Source organism: Protopterus annectens, chromosome 4.part0 (assembly GCF_019279795.1).
Source record: "Protopterus annectens isolate FY-2018-M chromosome 4.part0, PAN1.0, whole genome shotgun sequence".
Taxonomy (NCBI): domain Eukaryota; kingdom Metazoa; phylum Chordata; order Ceratodontiformes; family Protopteridae; genus Protopterus; species Protopterus annectens.
Window position 1 is genome coordinate 1,813,213,132 of NC_056733.1, and position 23,926 is coordinate 1,813,237,057.

A 23,926-nucleotide genomic window follows, 5' to 3' on the forward strand; every position below is an offset into this window, starting at 1 on the left:
TCCTTTGGAGAAATTCCTTGGAAACTATACAAATTTCTTGACTCCCTTCACCCCCTCCCCCCAAAAGGAGGGATAGTTCTGGTGTAAGGGTCATATTGAACTCTGTCATTGAAGCAACAGTGTCAAAGAAAGACCTGACTGGTAACTATGCTGCTGCCCATCCACCAAATAAGGAGTCCTGGGCTATAGACAGAATGGGGAAGTGCGCATACACTTTTGGCACCTTTGCTGTTATGGCTTCGAACTACCCCACTCGCATGAACCACTTCCAGGGAGATCTAACAGAACACACTTTAACCGCTTTGAAGAAGCTGCCCACACCAAATTCTAGAAAACAGACCACTTTGCACACATGTTGAATATAATCAGTGTTGTCGTGAGGCTCATGCATAATGCAGTCGATGGTGCAGCTCATGATGCTTGTTCAGACTTTATGATAAGATATATCTGGCTGCACCTTTGTGATTTTGTGAACAACTTTAAAGTGTGCTTTATAAATGATCCTTGTTTGGTCCGTATGTAAAGGAAAAATTACAGAAGTTTGAGCAAGAAGGCAAGACACTGCTGAAGGTGTCAAATTTGAGACCCCACAACAGTTGTATAATAAGAACCAAAATGGATCCAAATTCCTTTGGTTTTGAAAACTCCTGCTGTCAGCCCTTTTACTATACTTTATACAGGGGAGGCCAAGGCTTAGAGGTTGAGTAGAACTGCAAAACCAGGGATATTGTGGTCGCTTCACAGACAGGCATCCTAACCATCCATGCCCAACTGCTTCCCTCTGGAAGTAGTTGTGGGTCATCTGTCCCTCTTCTCAACTGTGTGGATTGCCTTTATGCAGGACTGTTGGGTAAGAAAGTTAATACCCATAGGTTATAGTGTTTCCTTTTCCCTTCAAAACATTCCACCTGTCAGCAAAATTATTTCTCATCTAGAAAAAAGAGCTTTCCAGTAGGTTCCACCATATCAGAGGTAGTATGTTCAAGATTATTTTTTGATTCCAATGAACAGTAAGGACCTCAGCTTCATATTTAGACCTCTGTGATCTGAACACTTGTCTTCGGGTAAATAATTGGATGCACTCAGTAGATCTTCAGGCTGGATACCTCCCCATGAAGAGTCAAAGCTTCAAATAACATTTTATGCTTTTGATTTGGTGCCAGTCATTTTCAATTCATAGGCTTGCCCTTCAGTCTCACCACAGCCCTCCCAGGTGTTTACTAATTTTATGGCTGTAGTTGTAGCCTTCTTGCGACTCAAGGACATTCATGTGTTTTTTTGTCTAGACAACAGGCTCCTTGCTGGTACAGCATGAGAATTCCTGATCCAAACTAGAGACTACTCGCTTCAGCTCTGTCTGTCCTTTCTGTCCAAATATGTCTGTAGTATGGGACTTGAGCAAGCAGGGCAAAACTAGGTCCTCCCTCATGCCAAGAAGCTGTAAGTGTGTGGCAATGGACAGTTGCTTTGAATCACTTTCTAGCAGCAACTCACATTCTTGGGGGATCAAGTTGCTTTTCAGACTGGCTCAGTAGGCTTTTTCTCATACCTTACTAGTGGTATCCGAATCCATTGGTTAGTTCAGCAGATTTTTGACGCTGCAACCTCTTTGCCTCCCCAGCCAGCACCAAGTGCAGTTTCTTTGCTCTGATCTTGCAAAATGGACATTCCATGAGAGACGCTTTAGAGTAGTGGACTTCTTTATGTCCCCCCCCCCCCTTATCCTCATGTCCAGATTTTTGCCAAAAGCAACAAGATGCAAAGCCATTATCATCCTCATTGTATCCTGCTGGCCCAGGCAAATTTGGTTTTCTTGTGGAGACCTCAGGTCAAGAAGCTTCCATTGCTTCTGGATCTCCCAGCAGGATATTCTTTCTTTACTTATAAGGGGTGCTTCACCTGATTGCCATAGATCCTTCCTTGTCCCATAATGTCATTTAAATTATCTCTGTGTCTGAGAAGGAATCTGTTTGGAACATTTTTTTGGGCGGCTAACCAGAATTAGATTTGTTTAATGCATCTATTCCAGACATCCTGCTGTTCCTTTTATACTTTTAATTTCAACCATAATCACCCTACTATTGAAGTTCAACCCAGCAGACATTTCCAGTTCTCATAATGAAATTTATTCGCATTCCATAGCTTGTAGCAGGAACTTTTCTTTTCCGTCCTGAAGTCAGAGAACCAGATATTCTTCATGTTTCACTGTTGCAGTCATTACATTTCGGTTATCTGCTTGCAGGTAGCCCTCAGTCAGCCTGATTAACAAAGTCTTGGGCCCTGCATCAGTTGCTGTCCCTTCTTCCATGACATCAGGTCGTCAGGGGTATAAAACATGCAGCCGACACCATTACATCAGTCTTTCTTGCCATGCGGTGCCCGAAGCAGAAGCAGTTCACAAGTGCCGGTCAGCCGACTCCTGAAATTTTCGTTTTCGATTTTCAGAACCGAAGTCTTCAACTAAAAGCCAAGTACCCCATTGAGGAAACTTTTTCTTGCTCTTAACCGATGTCAGTAAAAGTAAATAGTTGCATTACTTGTGGAAGGCAAATACCTCATAAAGATTTTCATTCGTACTGTATTCCTTGCCTAGGCCCAGACCACGATGTACCTCGCTGTTGGTTTTGTGCCTTATTTAAACCACGACCTATCCATCGTTGGTATATTTACACTTCTAAATATTTTGGTGCTCGGTTCAATTATCCTGATATATCTTTGGTCAGCCATCCAACTATTGGCATTCCGAAAAAACTCAAAGATAAAGACAGAGACAGGCCGCCTAGGTCCAAAGCTGCTGGTGACGCTTCTCCTAAGCCAGTCGCCAGTTTGCCGGTACTCAGTGAGGCGCTTTCGCAGCCCCTGATACCCGCTACTTCTGATTCGAAGGCCTCTACTGAGACCCATTTAGAGCCTGGTATGCCGCGAGATGCTTCAACTGTGGAACCTGCGGATGTCTCTTCCTTGGATGGGTCCGGAGCCGCTGTGCAGGCTCCGGCTTCTGAGGGTGTATTAAGGCCTACTGACTTGCTTATTAAACCAATGCCATCTTCTTCTTCAAGGCCTAAATCTCGAACCATACCAAAAAACTGATGCTCAGACTGCATGGCCAGGCCTCTATGCCTAAAAAACAGATGATAAGAATGGCTGAAGACCTTATTACTTTAATCAGGGGAATCCAGCCTTCCCTCTCTAAGATACCTAGGACTGAGTTTGTTTATGATACTTCCGACCAGGATTCTGAATTTTCTGCTTCCTCCGATGACCAGGATTTACCCTTATCTACCTATGAGGACTCTGATGCTGAGGACTCCATTCCCTCTGCTTCCCCCTAGGGGATTTCTCTTTTGGTGGAACCTTGAATATTCTCAGGGAGCATTTTCGTTGGGAAAGTCAGTATTTCTCTGATTCTAAAAAGAGGCTTAGGGATTTCTTACTCCTGCCCCAGCACAGGCCTTTAGCCATACCTCCTGTAATAGACATTGTTGATGATGCATTTGCAGAATCTAGCTTGGCCCCTGACTCTTTGCCTCCTGCTCCCAGGAAACCTGATAGATATTACAGGGTCCCTGACTCTCACAGGTTCCTTTTCAAAAATCCTACTGTGGATTCTGAGACCATTTCACAGGGGCCTAATGGCATTAAAGCTACTACTGCCAAAAATCCTACCCCCTCTGATAGAGACTCCAGGGCGCTGGATAGATGGGGTAAGAAGGTATACACTTCTGCAACTTTGGCAATCAGAGTCTTAAACTGCCAGTTTCATATGTTGAAGTGTCAGCAGCATATTGTTGGATTGCTTAAACAGAAAATTATGTTGTTTCCTGATTGTGCTGAAAATAAGGATTTACAGGATTTATTGCATTCAGCTGAACAGGTTGCAAAATGTACTTTGCAATGTGGTTTTGACTCTCTAGAGGCATCTTGCAGGGCTGCTGTAACTGGGTCTGTACTTAGAAGGCATGCTTGGCTTAAGGAGCAGTCCCTACCAGATCATGTTAAAGCAAAATTACTGGATGCTCCCCTAAACCAGGACCGCCTGTTTGGCAACAAGGCAGAAGAAGTTCTTAAAAAGATGGAAGAAAAAGCTAAATCTATGCAAACTGTTAAAGATTTTTTACAAGTACAGCCTCCAAGATTTAGTAGGTATTGGCCTTCCAAGAATTGGTCCTTTCCTGCCTCTTCCAGACCTTCTCAGTCCAAACCCAGATCCAGCAAAGCTCCCAGGCTGCAGTCCCAGGGTACGCACAGAACTAAGCAGTGGGGGGCCTCCACTTCCAAATCTGGGAGTAATAAGACTCCCCCTATGGTAAGCTGTCTCAATGACTTCCTTTTAAAATTTCCAAGCACTTATTAACTGACTGCCCCTTTGGGGGAAAGATTGCTCTTCATGCAAAGAACTGGGAATTCATTACCCAGGACAAATGGGTTTTAAATATAGTGTCCCAGGGATACAGATTTTAATTCCACACATTGCCAACACCAAGCGGGTGGCCAGACCTACCCCCAAATCAGTGGGCAGAGGCCCAAAAACAAGTACTTTCTCTCTTAAGCATGTGGGCTATTCAGCTGGTACCAGAAGAGGAAAAGGGACAAGGTTTCTACTCGAGACTTTTCCTGGTACACAGAAAAGACAGTTCATGGCATCCTATGCTTGACCTGTCTATTCTACACCTTTTTGGAGATTCCAAAATTCAAGATGCTGACCCTTCACCATTTGCTTCCTATGCTAGGCAAAGATGCCTGGTTGGCAACACTAGATTTAAAAGAAGCATACCTGCACATCCCAATCAGGGAATCTCGAAAGATACCTACGCTTCTAAGCAGGGGACACGCACTCTCAGTTCTCTGCACTGCCCATTGGCTAATCTACTGTGCCCAGGGTATTCACAAAGTGCCTAGCTCCAGTTATTGCATTTTGCAGGCAAAGAAATATTCAAATATACCCATACCTGGACGATTGTCTAATTCAGACAGAAAGCCAGGACATACTTTTGAGTCATCTGGCCTTTGTACAAAGGGTTCTAACTTGTCTGGGGTACACCATAAACGAAAAGAAATCACACCTGGTACCCTGTCAACAAATTCTATTCCTGGGAGTAAGCTTGAATGCAACTTCCCAGATGGCTTTCCTCATGCCAGAGAAACAAATTCATTTGACAAATACTGCAAGTCTTGGGGTTCATGGCCTCATGCATTCTTCTAATTCCATATGCAAGACTGCATATGAGGAAACTACAGTGGTATCTAAAAAGCCTATGGTGTCAACATTTTCAGGATCTAGAAGCAATGATTCCTATCATACCTTGCCTACGCCTAGAGTTCCTTTGGTGGGCAGAAGCCTGCCACCAAAACAAGGGACTACCTTTCACACCACCCCCTGCCGCCCAAACCCTAACAACAGACGCATCAGACTATGCATGGGGGGGCTCACCTGGCAGGGAAGTGCATTCAGGGCAAATGGAACCCAAGTCAAATGCACCTGCATATCAACCAAAAAGAAATGTTAGCTGTACAGAATGCTCTGACAGCCTTCAAGGACCACATTCTTCCAGGACAACTAATGGTAAAAACGGACAACACCATTGTTTTGTGGTACATAAACAAGCAGGGGGGTACACATTCTTACCCCCTCTGCAGACTAGCCATGGCATTGTGGAACACAGCCTTGATCTACCAAGTGCACCTGCAAGCTCAATTCCTGCCAGAAAAATTGAATACACTGGCAGATGGACTAAGCAGAAACCTCATGGACCCACACGAGTGGAAACTGGAACAAAGGATTTTCACTGTGTTGACAAGCAAATGGGGGAGCCCAGATATAGACCTGTTTGCTCTCCCCAGAACTACCAATTGGACAACCTTTGCACAAGGACTCCCCACAAACAAGCCTGGAAAGTGGATGCTCTGTCCTTCAGCTGGAAAAACCTATCAGTCTATGCCCCCCCCCCCCCCGTCTCTGCTCTCCAAAGTACTACTAAAAATCAAACAGGACAAACCAAGGATGATTTTGATTGCTCCAGACTGGCCACGCCAACACTGGTGCCCCCTCCTGCGCAGTGTGTCATGGTTATCACCATGGCCAGATTCTGCACCCTCAGCTTCTAACATTGAACCTAGCAGCTTGGCTAATTATCTAATCTTTCCTGTACCATCCCTCAGTAAACCTGTGATGGATATCATTTTAGAGGCAAGGAGGCCTAGTACTAGAAAATCTTATGCTGAAAAATGGAAAAGATTCTGTGCCTGGAGCCAATCTCAAGGGATGAGCACAGCAGCACCCAATTTACCTCAGATTTTGCAATACTTAACTGAGATGCTTCACAAGGGCCTGTCTTTTTCCTCCATCAAAATTCATGCCTCAGCCATTTTAGCTCATTATAACACAGAACCTCCCATCTTCTCTTATCCACTGCTCAAGCAGTTCCTCAGAGTGGCAAAAAATTTGAGATCACCCAGAAGAGCTCCAACCCCAGCTTGGGACCTTACTTTTGTTTTGGAGAAACTCACTCTACCGCCTTTCGAGCCAGCTGCTACTGCAGACTAAAATTTCTTTCTTGGAAAACAGCTTTCCTTTTAGCAATCACTTCAGCAAGAAAGGTATCTGAATTACAGGCTCTTATGGCAGTGGAGCCTTTCATGCGGACAGGGTGTCCCTCAGAACCAGTCCATCCTTCATGCTCAAGGTGGTATCCAGTGTGGCTCTTAATCAGTCCATTCATTTGCCAACCTTCTTTTTCAGTACACAGAACAAAGGGGAATGGATACTGCATTCCTTAGATGTGCACAGGCAACATAGATTCTACTTGGACAGGAGTAAACCTCAAAGGAAATCTGAACAACTGCTGGTGGCATTTGCTGCAGGGGCAGAGGGGAAGGGTATTTCAAAGCAAACCATTTCTAAATGGATAGGCCATTGCATTCATTTCTGCTATAAGCACCATGGAAAACCTATCCCACAGGGGATCAGACCTCACTCCACCAAGGCTGCATCTACCTCTACAGCCTTTCTCAGAGGAGTCCCTACCAGATACAACCTAGAAGCTGCTACCTGGAGTTCTGTACATACTTTCACCAAGCATTATAATTTGCCAATTTTCTCTAAATCCAGAGCTGGCTTTGCCACTGCAGTCTTGCAGGGCCTTATAGCTGGTCCTAATGCTATCTAAATTCCTCCTCCCAACCATAGCTTTGGGAATCTACCCAAATGTAATGACTGCAACAGTGAAACACGAAGAACTTAGTACAGTTGTGTACACTTACCATAAATGTAGATGTTCGAGTGTATTCACTGTTGCAGTCCTAGTTACCCTCCCTCCAGCCTCCTAACTTCTTTTGGCTATACCTCTACTTTCCTTTACTATGCTTAAAAGCTTTGTGGTGTATTTGCTTTTTTGTTGGAGGTATATCATTGTATTTTTATATTTAATTGCTCCCAATTAGGGGGGCACCTGACATCTGGGGCAAGAAAAAACTGATGTAATGGCATCGGCTACATGTTTTATACCCCTGACGACCTGACGTCATGGAAGAAGGGACAGCAACCGACACAGGACCCAAGACTTAGCTAATCAGGCCGACTGAGGGCTACCTGCAAGCAGATAACCCAAATGTAATGACTGCAACAGTGAATACACTGGAATCTACATTTATGGTAAGTGTACACAACAGTACTTTCCTTCTTGAGACCTCAGATTTGTTTTAGAAGCCCTAGCAGAGCCTCCCAGTATCCTTTACACAACTGAAATTTCTTTCCTGAAAGACTTTTATTTGTGGCACTTCACCAAAAAGAATTTCTGAATTACAGTGCTTTACTTAATCTTTCATAAGAACAGAGTTTTCACTACTCGCAAATCCATCCTTTATTCCAAAAGTTGCTTCTGATGCAAATTTGAACCAGTCAATACATTTACCTGTCTTTTTCCCCCAAATCATTCCAATAAAGGAAGATGTGTTCTCCGCACACTAATAATTTTGGCAGTTTCCCTGACCCATTGAATTTTGCTTTAAATTTATTCATGTTTCTTTGTTAAAATAATGAAAATTATGGGTCTATATTATAAACCCGAAAGCCGAATTAAGCAAATACAAATTCATTGACACATAAAGGTCGATGTACGAAATGAGCGATCGTAAATGTCGAAAGGGAGAACGCTGAACGTATTTCCTCAGCCAGCAGGGTGATCGTGGGGATGAGGAAATAAATCCTTTTCTCCACTGTAGTGCAGTCTTGGAGTTGGTATATTTAATTAGGGGTGTGTGGGAGGGTGCAGGGGGGCTTGCTTCCCTGCAAAAACGTTTGGAAAAGTATTTTGGTTTAGGTTTTTTGAGTTGGGTTTACCTTACCTGTATGGCGCTATTGCTTCCGGTATCACCTTCAGTGTTCTCCCTTTCGGCATTTACATTGTTCACTCATTTCACACATCGACCTTTATGTGTCGATGAATTCATATTCACTTCATTTGGCTTTCGGGTTTATAATATAGACCTGAAAATTACTATATAGAAGTTTGGCAGAAATTTATATTTTGGTGCTGAATAACTTTTGCAAGTTACCATTTTGTTTTAGGCATTCACATTTTGTGGTTAAAGTAGCACATATTACTGTGTAGGACGTCTATTTGCTAGTTTACAAACACACTGTAAAAGAAGATGTCCTTCTATTCTCATGTTGCAGTATTCTTACTGTGGGATCCTCCACCACAGGTGACCCAAACATTGGCTCCTATGCAGAAGCTCAAGCCTGGTTGCTGCTAGTCCGTGGGACATCACACTCAAGGCCATAAACCAGGGGCCTTAAATGTGACGTCAGCACACACAGACCTCAGAACTTTTCTGCTGCAGTCAAAAGTCAGATCAATCGCTTTGCTCCTCTTCTTCAAGACATCTAAAGTTAAGTACCCCGTTGGGGAAATCTTATTGTCCTTGCTTGAGGTTAGGTTGTTGCCTGTTTCCTTAGCCGATGACCACTAGGAAAGGGAAATGTAGATGTGGACATCAAATTCCACACAAAGACTCCCATGAATTTGCTTGTTCTGTTTAGGCCAGGAACATGATCATACCTCCTGTACCATCTGTCAGTTGTTTGTTCCCAAAACTGTCCGAAACCATCTGGCTGCCCTCAATTTATACCTTGAGAACCAGGGGATAAAGAAGCTAGCCTTACGAATGGATCCGGAGTCAGCTGCCCAGGCAGAACTCCCAAAAAAGAAGGCCAAAGTTTCTAGGCCTATCACTTCTGCCCCTCCATCGTCAGATGCCCCGCCAACCTCCGATATAGGGGTTGAGGGACGTCCACTAGAACTGGGACATTCAGCAACTTCCCTTGAGGAAACCTCATCCAAAGTACAAGTAGGCACATCCACAGAGGTTATTCCAGTGTTGGCTATTGCCGAAATCGAGGGGGACCCAGGCTCCACCGAACGACCATCCTCGATCCAGGATTCTGAATTCTCATCCATATTCCAGATCCCTGAAACTAGGCCCTCAGCTTCTACCAAAACAACTCCTTTAAAAAAGAAACAAAAGACTAAGCATTTGTCTGCGCCTCCTGAGGAGCAACCAGAGTGGCAATCCTTTTCACATTCCTTGCTGTAGGCCTTCATGGCCATTAGGCCTTCAGCTTCCACAGCACCAACATTGCCTATATTAAGCCCCAGGCTTGCCTCAGCTACCTCTATCCCTCTTACCCTCTCCCAGGAAGGAGACTCCACCTCCTTCTCCTCAGATGAGTCAGTTACTTACTCATCTCAAGTAGCTTCTCCCTTGGACTACTACTCCCTAGATGAGGATTCCATTGAGGGAGACTCCCCCCTGAGGACATTACATACAGAGAAACTATTACAGAAATGAGGGAGTATTTTAAATGGGATACAGCCCAGATGACTGAAATTCAAAAAAGGTATTTTGAGCTGCTCCAGGTTTACTCACCCTCCCCATCAGCCATTCCACCAGTGATTCCAGCATACCTAGATGGATTTGCATCAGTCTTAAAGAATTCTGATTGTCAACCTTCTACTCCCAAGAGACCTGACCATTTCTATAAGGTCCCTGACAAGCACAAATTTCTTGTAAAGCCCCCTTTGGCAGACCCTGCTGTGGTAGCAGTAGCCCCTGACAAGCAGTCAAGATGCATTCCTTCCTCATCACTCTTGCCTTCAGACAAGGATAGCAAAGTAATGGACAGGCTGGGAAAGAAGATATGTACCTCTTCCAACATAGCATTTAGGGCTATTAATTACCAGACCCATATGGTGAAATATGCCCTAGATTTGGTATCACAGGCTTCATCCCTACTGTCCTCGTTACCTGACTCCCCAAACAAGACACGAAAAGCATCTGAGCTGTCCCTGGCAACTCATGTAGCCAGACACTGTATGAAATGCAGTTATGATGCAGCTTGCCTCTGCTAGATCTGTAGCATCTGCTTCTGTTTTATGCAGATATTCATGGCTTAGGCTCCAGCCCCTGCCTGAAGACTTTAAAACAAAAATGTTGGATGCACCCCTGGGTAATAAACTCGTGTTTGGTCAACAGTCTGCAGACCTGTTTAAAAGCCTACAGGAGAAGAGTAAAGAACTCCAAAAACCTAAAAAAAACGTACTGGTCTCCCCAGTACCAAAATTTTACAGGAATTATCCTGCAAAGACCTCCTTTGTCAGGAGAGCCCCTGCTCCAGCCACCCCTTCATCCTCCAGACATAGAAAAGGAGCCAGGAAACAAACTTCCTGTAAGACAGCCACTTCTCAGCCCCCCAACAGGCAGCCCTTTCAGGACAGAAATAATAATGCGTGACTGCCTCAACCAACTTCCCCTCTCATCCCACCTCTCTCACTGTCTTCCCCTCTGAAAAGAAGTCACTTCAGACCACTGGGTCCTGGAAAGTGGAAAAAGGGTACTTCTTGTCTTGGCAGGAAAAACCCATTCCATTAGGCATCCTCTTTCCCCCCAGGAACCAACTGCATCTAATCCCTCACATTATCCAGGACCTTTTTGTTCAGGGAACCATAGAACCGGTTCCACCAGGCCAAGAAGGAAAAGGATTCTACTCCAGGTTATTCCTGGTACCAAAAAAGGATGGTCCTTGGAGGGCCATACTGGACTTATCCTTCCTAATCATTTTCTGAAGGTCCCTTACTTCAGAATGCTATCCCTTCAAAACCTGCTTCCACTGTTGCCACCCAAAGCTTTCATGGCCACTTTGGACTTGAAGGAGGCTTATCTCCACATCCTCATACACCCAAACCGCAGGAAGTACTTACTCTTTGCTGGACCCTGTTCGCCCTTTCAATTTACTGCCTTGGCCTTTGGTTTATCCACTGCACCATGAGTCTTTACAAAGTACCTAGCCACAGCCACAGCCTACTGTAGGACTAAGGGCATTCAAATCTACCCCTACCTAGACTACATCCTCATCCTTGCAGAGAGAGAGAATACACACTCCAAAACCATTTGTCATTCTCCATGTCTCTGCTTCAGAGGTTAGGATTCACACTCAACCTCGCAAAATCATCACTCTCCCCAGCACAGGACAAAACCTTCCTGGGTTGCAGGATAAGGACAGACCCGATGAAGGCCTTTCTCCCTCAGAACAAGATAGCTTTCCTGGTCTACCACGTCCAGGACCTCCTCCTAATCAACCGTCTGTCAGCAAGGCTATTCATGCACCTCCTAGGACTAATGCCAGCCACCATTCCCATGCTGCCACTAGCCAGGCTACACATGAGGAAGTTACAGTGGTACCTGAGGAATGTGTGGTCTCAACACAGCCACCCACTGGACTTTCAGATATCCTTTCTTCCATGCCTAAGGACAGAACTGAAGTGGTGGATTCAGCAGGTACAGCTAAACCCAGGCCTACCCCTGCAGCCCACCACACCAGCTCAACTAATGCACACAGATGCCTCAGATCTGGGCTGGGGAGCCATCACTCCAGAAAAAGCACATCAACATAAGGGAGATGACTGCAGTCCACCTGGCTCTGCAGGCCTTTCTCCCACTCATAAGACCGGGTGCCTTACAAATCTTCACAGACAATACCACTGTAATGTGGTACATGAACAAACGGGGGACCAGGCCTTTCCTGCTCTGCAGGCTAGGAACGCAAGCTTGGGAGTTAGCCTCTCGAAACAGCATTTCACTGCAGGCAGTCTACATCCCATCTCAGCACAACCATCAGACAGATGCTCTCAGCAGATCATTCTGTCACAAGTGGATGTTGCATAGAGATATATTCCTAGAAGTTGTCCACCAATGGGGCACTTCTCAAGTTTGATTTTATTTGCCTCCCCCCAGAACAGACAACTGAAAACTTTCTGTGCCAAGGATTCCTCTCCACTACTGTGGAGAGTGGATGGCGATACCATTTTATGGAAGGGACTGTTTCTGTATGCCTTCCCTCCCTTCCCTCTCATTCCGAAAGTCCTCCTAAAAATCAGGAGTGACATGCTAAAGAATCTTGCTGGTGACCCCCTATTGGCCAAGGCAGCATTGTTTCCCCCTACTTCAATCTCTTGTCAAGGGCAATCACCACAAGTTGCCTCACAAGGTGGATCTGCTCACACAGCAGAAAGGATCTCTCATTCACCCGCAACTGGAGATGCTTTGCTTAACCCTCTGGGTGGTAAACCTAATTCCCTTGAGGATGTGCTATCTATCCTGCAGGAGGCCAGGAAACTCAATACCAGGAGATCCTTCATTTCCAAATGGGAAAGGTTCTCCAAATGGTGTCTCCAAAGACATATGGACCCCTTTCAAATGGATGTTCCCCTAGTCTTAACTTGTGTGTGAGCTCATAAAAATCAGATCCGTCATACTCTTCAGTGAAGGTGCAGTTATCTGCTATCTCTGCCTGCTTACCTCTAGAACCCCCTCTTCTCTCCAGATTGGATGTTAAACTATTCCTAAAAGGGGTCCTGCACATTAGACCACCAAAGAAGCCTGTCCCACCACCGTGGGACCTAAACTATGTCCTAGGAAAACTTACACTTGACCCATTCGAGCCAGCCAGCTCTGCCTCCCTACAGATGCGCACATGGAAAACAGTCCTACTACTAGCCCTTGCCTCAGCCAGAAAGGTTTCAGAATTACAGGCCCCTATGTCATCTCCATCGTACACTGTCTTCCACAAGGACGGGGTAACCCTGTGCACCAACTCCTCTTTCATGCCCAGAGTGGTCAGTGAACTGTCACTAAGTCAGTCCATTCATTTATCCACCTTCTTTCCATCTCCGAGAAATGACAGTGAGAGAATACTACATTCCCTGGATGTCCACAGACAACTAAGGTTTTACTGGGATAAAACTAAGACCATCAGAAAGTCTAATCAGCACTTTGTGTCATTTCATCTCAGGGCCTTGTGCAAGACAGTATCCAAGCAAACTATCTCTTGTTGGATAAGGAAAACTGTCTGTTTTTGCTATTCCTGCCATGGGAAACTATTACCTCATGGGGTCAGGACACATTCTACAAGAGCTGTAGCTTCTTTTGGAGCCTTCCTCAAAGGCCTGGACACTACTTCATCCTTCAGGCAGCCACCTAGCCCTCTGTACATACCTTCACCAAACATTACAAACTGGATCTTATTTCCAGAGCCAGGGCAGAGTTTGCAAGGGTAATCCTGCAAGGATTCCTAGAATGTGCTTCATCTTCCTCCACCCTTCCTCCTTCTTAAGCTGTGGTACTCTCCCACAGTAAGAATACTGCAAGATGAGAATAGAAGGACATAGAATAGTTGTGTAAAGTCTTACCATAACCATAGATGTTCTTCTCCTCCATGTTGCAGTATTCCTTCCCTTCCACCTATCCCCCCTTATGACGTTCACCTGTCTATAGGGCATCATTGAAAACTACCCAGACTTGGGTCAGACTGGGCAATTAAGTACATTTCAACTTTGTAGAGGACATCATTGGCACTACCTAGACTGCTGTCCAACTGGGCAGTTAGTTCTGAGGTTTGTGGGTACAGACGTCAAATTTAAGGCCCCTGGTTTATGGCCATACGTGTGCCGTCCCACGCACTAGCAGCATCCAGACGTGAGCTTTTGCATAGGAGCTGAAGTTCAGGTCGCCTGAGGCGGAGGATCCCACAGTAAGAATACTGCAACATGGAAGAGAAGGACATCTATGGTTATGGTAAGATGTTACACAACTTTTCCTTACATATGCAGTTTGTGCTGAGTAGCATGACTTTCATTGCTTAACATGTTAATGTAAGTGACTGCAGTATACTTAATGAAAAATTGATTGTTAATTTGGGAGGAAGGATCTTGGGCTGCTAGGTACCTTTAGTTATCTATTGGTTATTGTTGGAAAGTGGAGTGCATCTGTTCTGTAGTCTGCCTCTCATTCTTTGTAGCTGTAGTCAGTTAAATATCATTATTACTAATTGGGGTAATGTTTATATAATGCAGGGTTAAGAGCAAGATTTCTTATAAGACAGTGCAATTTGTTCTCATAAAAGTACTGTTAAGTGTGTGTGTGTGTGTGTGTGTGTGTGTGTGTGTGTGTGTGTGTGTGTGTGTGTGTGTGTGTGTGTGTGTGTGTGTGTTTATATATACACACACACACACACATAGATATATATATATATATATATATGTATGTGTGTGTGTGTGTGTTTGTGTATACACATACATAAAAACATGTTTGTGAATGTCAGTGCACACAAACTGTCTTTCATACATGAAAGCAAGGGAACTCAGAAATGAAGATGAGATGCAAGAAGTAGAAGTGAGAGAAGGGTTGCAGGAAAATAATTCCCAGATGTTGCTTACAAAAAGCAGGCCTGTTAAAGTAATTTTATGGCAGTAACATTTGACATATCTGAATAATGCATTCTGTTTTCTCCTACAGCAATTTCTCGCGACACAACTTATCATGCAGACATCGGAATCGGGAATCAGCACCAAGAGCTTACGAGGACGGGACTCAACACGCAAACAGGATTCCTCAGAGAAGGTTCGGATGCAGCTCTAGGGCAACTCTCTGCTGATAGTCAAGGGACTTTAATCACTAGGCACAGACTTGTTACTGGTTCTCTGGCGCTCCCATACTCCCATGTTCGAAAGCTGCAGTATCCCTCTCTGGTGCCTTGGGTTGGGGGTATGGGGTGGAGGTCAGAGTTCAGACCAAAGACATTTTAAAGCAGTTGTGAAGTATGTTGCATCTCTTTCAGCTTTTTAAATAAATAATCCTGTGAAATGACAGGAAGGGTGTACATTTTTTGTACTTGGGGGATGAATGTATCCTCCTCTTTATTTCAGTAAGATTTACATAATCTGTAAATAAATATTGTTATAAAATATAAGTGTATGCTCGTAATCCTTTAATTTACCAGATGAGAGATAGTCTCATTAAAGCCAAAATAGAAAACGAGTAGAAAATACTCCTGGGAGTTTACTTTGCTGACATGATAGCCAAGGGCTGTTTTTGTTATTTATAATTTTATTCTGATCATCTGAGAGGCATGCTGCTTGCTTCCTGCTTATTCTAATGTATTGTCTTTCATGCTCAGTTTCAATTCTCTTTAAATGGGGGGTTAGCCTACATGCATTAGTAGCAAGATGGAGTTTCTTATTAAAAACAACAGGCTACCGTGTGAGCATAATGTGCATCTGTTTATGCTAGATCTTTCCTCCCTGGCCTGTATTCAGGCCTTGGAGTGTGCTCTCTTTTTCTTTCTCTCTCTCTCTCCCACTCCCTCTCTACAGAGGGATAATGCCTCAGTCAGTACATGTAGACTTTAGCTTTCTTTTCTTTTTCTGCCTGTACATGTTGTGAGCATCCTTGAAATCACTTGAAGGTATTGTACTGAATTTTGAAATCTCAGGGCTGATAAAAAGACAGCAGTTTTCTGCTATGCAGTACTACCTTTGTAGCAGACTGTTCTCTGAAGTAGATGTACCTGTCTGGTTCCTTTCCTTCCCTGCTTCTTTCTCGTGATGCTGTGTGCCTTTCCATGAATTTCTGAGCACTTCAGTCAAAATTTAGATGGACACTTGGAAGTGCCTTACCATTTTTTTGATGACAGGCCTTTTGTGAAGACATTATTAAGATTCTTATCCCTTAGTCAGGATCTCTCTGGGTGTGTTGGTGCTATAGTAGTTGAAGTGTACTTATTTGCTCTTAATTAGACTGTCCAATATGTATGTTTTTGTAGTATTCATATATGGCACAGTATTGAGTTTCAGACCAGAAGGTCTTTATTGTGCTGGAGTAGATCACATTCAGCATCCTGCTAGGGCTCACAGGCTTCCCCATACATTCTCACACGAGCACTGTCTTATATTTAGGGTGGATTTTCTCTTTTCTGGTGCTGGTATTTGTGGTGTTGGTATTTTCTTTAAAGTGGTGGTTCTCTGGACTCTGAGATAATTATACTTCATGATGCACATTGAGCACTGTGATTTGAGCATTTGAAATCTTGATGTCACTTTCTGGGCCTTTAGCCATGTTGGAGGGGTGAGCCCCTTGAATTGATGTTGTGCTACTTAACTGAGCCTTGCCTTATTCCTGTCATCATTAAAGATTCGGTAGCAGAAAGTTGGGTGGGGCCACCGCTGTAGACTGTTAATGAGCTAGATGAAAAGAGTTATTTTCCCACTTTAGTTTGGATTGTCCTTTCCCACCAGTTAGAATTCAAATGTTATAGTTACAGGAACTTTATAGGTAAGTACTAGGCTAGCTGCTGTAGCAGGCCATTTTAAGCTTAGCCAGTTTCCCTTCAAAGGCAAGAATCAAACCTTGTCCCTTCTGTATGAGAGGTAAACAACTTAATCCTTATGCCAACCCCAACTATTTTGGAAGTTTTCACAATCATGATTAGATCTGTGTCTGTCATGATGCACAGCATAATGTACTGTATCACCTGCATAGGTGCTCATGTAACACAATTTCCATTTTTTTCAGCTCTGCCAGTTCATTTCTTGTTCATTGTTATTTAAAAGTTCCTGAGTTTGCATGTCCTGTTGGTTTGGTAACTGAAAAAAGTGTTATTTTATTGCTGAGTATTTGGTCTTGGAATATCAGAAGGAGCTGTTTGTGATTGTTGTAAATTTCTTGCCCTTGATTGACAGGTGAGCCTGTGTTTTGATGACTTAGCGTTCACCTTAGGAGGATGAACCTTAGGGTATTTTCCTTCCAGTAGTTAGTCTGAGATGTCTTTGGCCTCCCCAGTTTCTCAGGAGCAGGGATTCATTCCTGTCATGGTTCCCTGCTTATGTTCACAGAGGACTTGAGGCTAAGGAGTGGAGCATCCCTGGTTCCCATGTAGGTAGGGCTCAGCCTGCCCCTGATTCCACCCAGACTGATCTTCAGGAGTGGATTCTCGAGTCCACCAGGTCATGAACTGATGACACTTAGGACCAAGGATTCGTCTTTTAGGGCCTTCCAGTCAGTCCATCTGGAGTGGGTGACCCTGGTAGTGGAGCTGTTGTAGGGTGAGCCTTCTTCAGGATCTGTGGCTCATCCACATGAATTGTGAGTGCTTTATCACCTTTTGGTAGATGCTGTAGTCATTGGTGTAGGAGCTCTATTGGATGTGTGTTTAAGAACTAGTGCACGACTCTTCAGTATTCCCAATGGAAGCAGCATCAAGGGGATGTTTCTGATCAAGTCTGAATTTCAGATCTTAAAAGAGAGGTAGAAATTATTAATTAAATTTTCCACTCCCTTTAAAAATGTGATTCCGTCCCCTGTAGTAAATGTGAAGTCCAATGGCAAGGTTTTCCTGGCTAGGGTTAGAGACTTTGCTTCAGGAATCAGACTGCAGAGATGTTAGGCTTGCAGCTTTGTAGAAACTTCGCTTCAGCTTTCTAGAGTTGGTACATGTGAGAAAAGTCCTGTAATTTTATTGGTCTTATCTGCATGGTATACTCCGTGCCAACAAAATGATGCTGTCGATCAGCAAATTGAAACTGCCCCAGTGATTACTTACATCAGCAAGCCAGGAAGGGGTTTATGGACATCTTGTTTCATTAGTGAAGGAAACTGTAACTGTTTGACATTGGCCATAAGACGATTGGCTGTTTCTTTGAGTCATTATGTTTCAAGAGGTATCTGCAAACCTGACTAACTGGATGCTGTGGTGTGGTGTGATGAGTATCAGTTTGAGTCACTGTGTAGTTCATGACTTGTTTTTTAACTGCAGTACTCCCTACTTATTTTCACATAAGTGGAAATAACTGCCAAGTTGCAACATGATAAAGATGGATCCTGTTGCTTTTTGGATGTGTGTTGTGCACAGGTTATGGAGCAAGAGGTTCATCTGTGCCTTTTCTTTTCCACTGCTTTAAAGTTTAATACGAGAGGTATTTTCTGATGATCCTCATTGTTCTGTTTTAGCCCTGCCTAATTTGATTTCACTTGCTTCAGGAGTTGTCCCATGTTTCTCCTCACTCACATTTCTAATGGCCCAGTAGTATTTGAACCTTGTGGATCCCAGAATCCTGATGTTTGAAGAATAATTCTTAATGAGTGAGACCCAGTGAGTTTCAACAACTTTTAAAATGCAAGTTCATAGGTTCATAGGTTCATAGGTTCATACTAGGCTATCTGGGAACTATACCCATTATTTTGCTGTGCCTCTGTTGAGCAGTGACACTGAGGTAATCCCTCCATCCATTGGTCAAGATTTCTCTTGAACAAGGCCAGCTTAAGTCTCCGCCCCTGTGGCTGCTCTAGCGGATCTATTTTTTTGAAGTATTCATCAAATCTGGGTTTGACATGGCCTTGTATGTTAGGCATAGGTCACCTCTGAGTTCTTTCAGTCGGGCAGCATAGGACAGATGTTTGAGACCCTTTATCCTTTTGGTGAGGAACTTTTGTGGCCTCTCAGCTGCTGCAAGTGTCGTCAGATACATTCGAATGAATGGGCATTGTACTCAATCATTGGTCTGATGAGTGATGAGTATAGGGAGACTATGACCTCCCTTGATCTAGATGAGAATCCCTTCATGATAAGGTGGGCAATGTAGAAGGTCTTCTAACTTACTTTAGCTACACATGGGTGTCGATGACAGACTACTATCAACCTGGGTCCCCAGGTCCCTGATAACTTCTTCTATGCTCAGTGGATTGCCACCTATTTGGTAGCTAGGGTAACCTTGTTTTTCCCAAGGGTATGACTATGCATTTTTGGCATTTAACTTTAGGCCATGGCTCTGGCACCAGTTATCCGTTTCTGTGAGACCCTTCTGAAGGATATCTGTGTCAGATGTGTTTTCCACTATGGCTCAGTTTGCAGTCATCTGCAAACTTTGTCAGCCATAACCCTCCTGTGTTTGCTTGTACTTGAAAAGTAGATGCCAAACAAAGGAGCCCAGGACTGAGCCCTGTGGTACACACCACTTGAGTTTGCAACCCATCTTGTGATGTATGGGTTAACATTTGGGTATTGTATCAAGGCTCCCGCAGAGTCGAGGTAGTATGGACTGCCTTTCCCTCATCAATGGCTTTGGTGACTGTTTGAAAAAGTCAACCAAGTTTAGAAGGCATGATCTGCCTTTGACAAAGCCAAACTGGGATGGATCCAAAGTCTGCAAATTCCTATGTCTTTATTTATGAGGTCCATTATGATCCTCTCCATGGCGTGAAGTGGGACCACAGTTGCAGTGCCCACTCCCTGGAGTGCGTCATCCCAGGTAAGACTATGATTAAACAGCTGTCCTAGCTGTGGGTTTAATTATCAGGTCCCATGGATGCTGTGTTTTTGCGAGATGTTTGGGGGCTGCAATCGCTTGATATAGATATCTCTCCTTTTGGGGGAGGGGAGTTTGCACTGAACCTGTCAGCCAGTATGTTGGCAATGTCTGTAGGATCAGTAATCTTCACATCATTTTGAACTAGTTCTGAGCATATCTGGGAGGTTCCTCCCAGGTTTCTAACATAGCTAAAGAAGGCCTTATGATTGTCTTTTGAGTCTTTTTTTCTCTCAAAATTTGCTTTGGATGATTTTATGAGAGCTCTTAGTTTTTTACTTATAGTGATCAAGGGTGTCTTTGTTGCTCTATCTTGTAGTAGCTTCCTCCTTTTGTTGTAGAGTTTGTTTATGGCTGGGGTCCACCAGACTGGGCGGCTTGCTTGGTACAAAGAGTCTTTGTTTTGCTTGGGATTGCCTTATCCATGCAGTCCTGCAGGTGCTGGTAGAAGGCATTTGTAAGGATTCAGCGGGCTGTAGTACTGTTTTCCCCGCCGCTCGGGGGCCTTAAGGAGACTGCACTAGTCTTTAGAAGTGTGATTTTATTTCAGGTGGGGTGGGATGAGGACCTCCAGCGAGATTAGTAGTTTGATCTGATCTCACCAGTGAACATTGTGCTCCCATGTTCGTGATGATGAGATCAAGTATGTTTTCTCCTCTTGTGGGGATGGTGACTAGTTGTTCCATGGCATTTGAGTTTATGAATTCCAGGAACTTTTGGGCTAGTCACCTAGTATGATGGTGTTTGGTGATACATTTATAGTGCAATTCTTCTACTTGAATGTGAGTTTCCAAACTGGCTGTTACACGTTTTAAGCATTTTTTTGCAAGAGGGTCTTTTTTTTTTTTTCCACCCCCTACACACCACATGCCCTTTTCTCTTACACAGATAACCCTGAGATTAATATACCTCACAGTTGGTGGAACAATCTGAGATACCACAGACTTGCAATGGATATATATTCCTTGATGTTTCTCTCAGGAGTTCACTGATGTTCTTCATGTTTCACTGTTGCAACACACTTGGGTTATCTGCCAGCAGGTAGCTCTCAGTCGGCCCGAATACCAGAGACTTAGTATTTCTGTGTCGGTTGCTGTCACTTCAGGACTGACGTCAGGTCATCAGGGGTATAAAAACAAGCAGCCGATGCCATTACGTCAGTCTTTCTTGCCGAGAAGCCCGAAGCAGTTCGCATGAGTTCCGGCTGGCCACTACCTGAGTTTTCGTTTCCGAAATTGAATCATCCTGAAGTCTTCTAAAGCTAAGTACCCCATTGGGGATCCTTTTTTCTTGCTCTAACCAATGTCAGAAAAAGATAACAATTGTCTCGCCTGTGGAAAGCAAATACCACATTGAGATTTCCGTTCTTACTGCGTCACCTGTTTAGGCCCAGACCACGATGTACCTCGCTGTTGGCATTGTGCTTTGTTCAATGCCCAAACTATTCATCGTTGGGCCGTTATTGTAGCTAAATACTTTTGTTCTCGATCTCTGTATTCCGAGATGGCTTTGGTAAGCCATCCGACTACCGATCTTCTGAAAAAACATAAGGATAAAGACCGAGACAGACCGCACAGGTCCAAAACTGCCAATGACGCTTCCGTTAAGCTAGTCACCAGTTCGCCGGTACTCAGTGAGGCGCTTTCGCAGCCACTGATGCCTGTTTTGATGGATTTCCCCAGCCACTACCGAGACCCGTTTGGAGTCCGGTATGCCGCGAGACTCTTCTTTGACTACGGAACCTCCGGATGTCTCTACCTTGGATGGGTCCGGAGCTGCGGCTTCTGAGGAAGTTCTTTGCATTGCCGATATTCGACACAAACCGACGACTTCTTTCGCTTCTTCAGTTCTTTCTAAAACTACCGAGTTTCTAAGGCCAAGAGTACGAGCTAAGTCTAAAAAAACCGACGACCCAAACTCAAGCTCCTGCTTCCTTGCCACAATCTCAAATGCTTAAAATGGCAGAAGGCTTGATCATGCTGATTAGGGGAAGCCAACCTTCCCCTGCCAAAAGAAAAAGAGACCTGTCTCCAGCAGCTTTAACTGACCAAGAGTCCGACGACTGTGAGGTTTCTGAATATGAAGACATACCTTTATCTGCCTATGAGGATTCAGATGCAGAGGAATCCATTCCTTTTGCTTCCCCTCCAGAGAATTTTTCTTTTGGTGAAACCCTACGTACTTTGAGAGAGCATTTCAACTGGGAATACCAGGATTATCCTCAGTCTAAAAAGAGACTCAGGAAATTTTTAGATTTACCACAGCACAGAGCCTTAGCTATCCGTCCTGTTCTGGATGTTGTGGGTGATGTCTTCATGGAATCCTGTCCAACTCCTGATACTTTACCCCCTGCTCCAAGAAAACTAGACAGGTACTACAGAGTCCCTGACTCTCACAAATTTCTGTTCTAAAATCCTACTGCTGAATCGGAGGTCATCTCCCAAGGACCTAAAGGATAAAAGCAACTACAGTTAAGAATCCACCCCTTCGGATAGGGATTCCTGAGCTTTAGACAGATGGGGTAAAAATGTATACACCTCTGCAACTCTCGTCATTAGAGCATTGAATTGTCAGTTCCACATGCTGAAATACCAGCAACATACTATGGAACGTATTAAGCAAAAATTATCTACCTTTTCTGACTATGCAGAAAATAAAGAATTACAGGAGCTTATGCATTCTGCAAGCCAAGTCAGCAAGCATAACCTGCAATGTGGGTTTGATGCCCTAGAAGCATCTTGCAGGGCAGCAGTCACAGGTTCTCTGCTTAGAAGGCATGCTTGGCTTAAGGAACAGACCTTGCCAGACCATGTCAAATCAAAATTACTGGACGCTCCTTTGAACAAGGACAATCTGTTTGGCACCAAAGCAGAAGAGGTTTTAAAAAATATGGAAGAAAAGGCTAAGTCTATGCAGACAGTCAAAGATTTTTTGCAAGTACAGCCTCCAAGATTCAGTAGGCATTGCCCCTCGAAAAATTGGTCCTTTCCAGCCCCTTCAAGCCCATCTCAAACTAGACCCAGGGGAAACAGGGCCCCCCCCCAGATTACAGTCTCAGGATTTGCAGAGATCTAAGCGATGGAGTACCTCCACCTCTAAAACAGGGAGTGCTAAGCCACCCCCTTATGGAAAGAATTCACAATGACTTCTCATTTCCTCTCCTCACCTCTGCCAATTGCTCATGCCACTAGGAGAAAAACTTGCCCCCCATGCAAAAAACTGGACCTCCATCAGCAACGATCGATGGTTCCTCAACATAGTATCCCGCTAATACAAATTTTATTTCCACACGCTGCCAACCCCAAAAGGGTTCCCAGACCTTCCTCCAAACCAGTGGGGAGAGGCACACAACCAAGTTCAATCCCTGCTCTCCATAAGGGCAATTCAGCCTGTTCCTGAAGAACAGCTAGGCCAAGGTTTTTATTCCAGACTTTTCTAGGTACCGAGAAGAGAGGGCACCTGGTGCCCAGTCTTAGATCTATCTAGTCTAACCACCTTCCTGGTGGTACCAAAATTCAAAATGCTCACCCTACAGCAGCTTCTCCCTATGCTGTCCAAAGATGCCTGGTTAGCCACCCTAGACCTAAAGGATACCTATCTGCACATCCCTGTTACGGACTCATGCAGGAAATATCTATGTTTCAGGGCAGGATCTATGCATTATCAGTTCTCTACACTTCCCTTTGGCTTATCCACTGCTCCCAGAGTCTTCACAAAATGCCTGGCTCCAGCCATTGCTTATTGCAGACAGAGAAAGATTCAACTTTACCCTTACCTGGACAATTGCCTGATTCAGGCAGACAGTCAGGAAAAGCTGTTGCAGCACCTGACATGTGTAAAGGACCTTCTAACCTCCCTGGGATACACGATCAATGAAAAGAAATCAAAACTAGTCCCCAGTCAAAAAATTGTATTCCTGGGAACAAGCTTGCACACAGCTTCCCAGATAGCATTCCTTGCTCCAGGAAAATAAGCCTGTTTGACAGGCTACTTCACTAAAATGGCCACCAGAACCCAGCTATCTGCAAGGAAAACTGTGCAGGCTCTAGGGTTCATGGCCTCCTGCATTCTTCTACATCCATATGCCAGACTACATATGAAGAAACTTCAGTGGTACTTAAAAAGTCTTTGGTGCCAACATTCTCAGGACCTGGAAACTATCATACCTTGCCTCAGGACAGAGTTCCATTGGTGGGCAGCAGCATGCAACTACAACAAGGGACTTCCCTTTA

General features: G+C 44.3%; 1 protein-coding gene across 11 annotated transcripts in view; it reads left to right on the forward strand.

The window, feature by feature from the left end:
* The window catches only part of BRD8 (bromodomain containing 8), a 1,923,539-nt gene that overhangs the window by 1,646,859 nt on the left and 252,754 nt on the right, over window positions 1–23,926 (forward strand). For all 11 annotated transcript variants that reach the window (XM_044069501.1, XM_044069500.1, XM_044069496.1 and 8 more), the window contains one exon: window positions 14,851–14,955. In XM_044069501.1, the coding sequence (XP_043925436.1) occupies window positions 14,851–14,955 (105 nt within the window). The remainder of the gene's footprint in view (window positions 1–14,850; window positions 14,956–23,926) is intronic.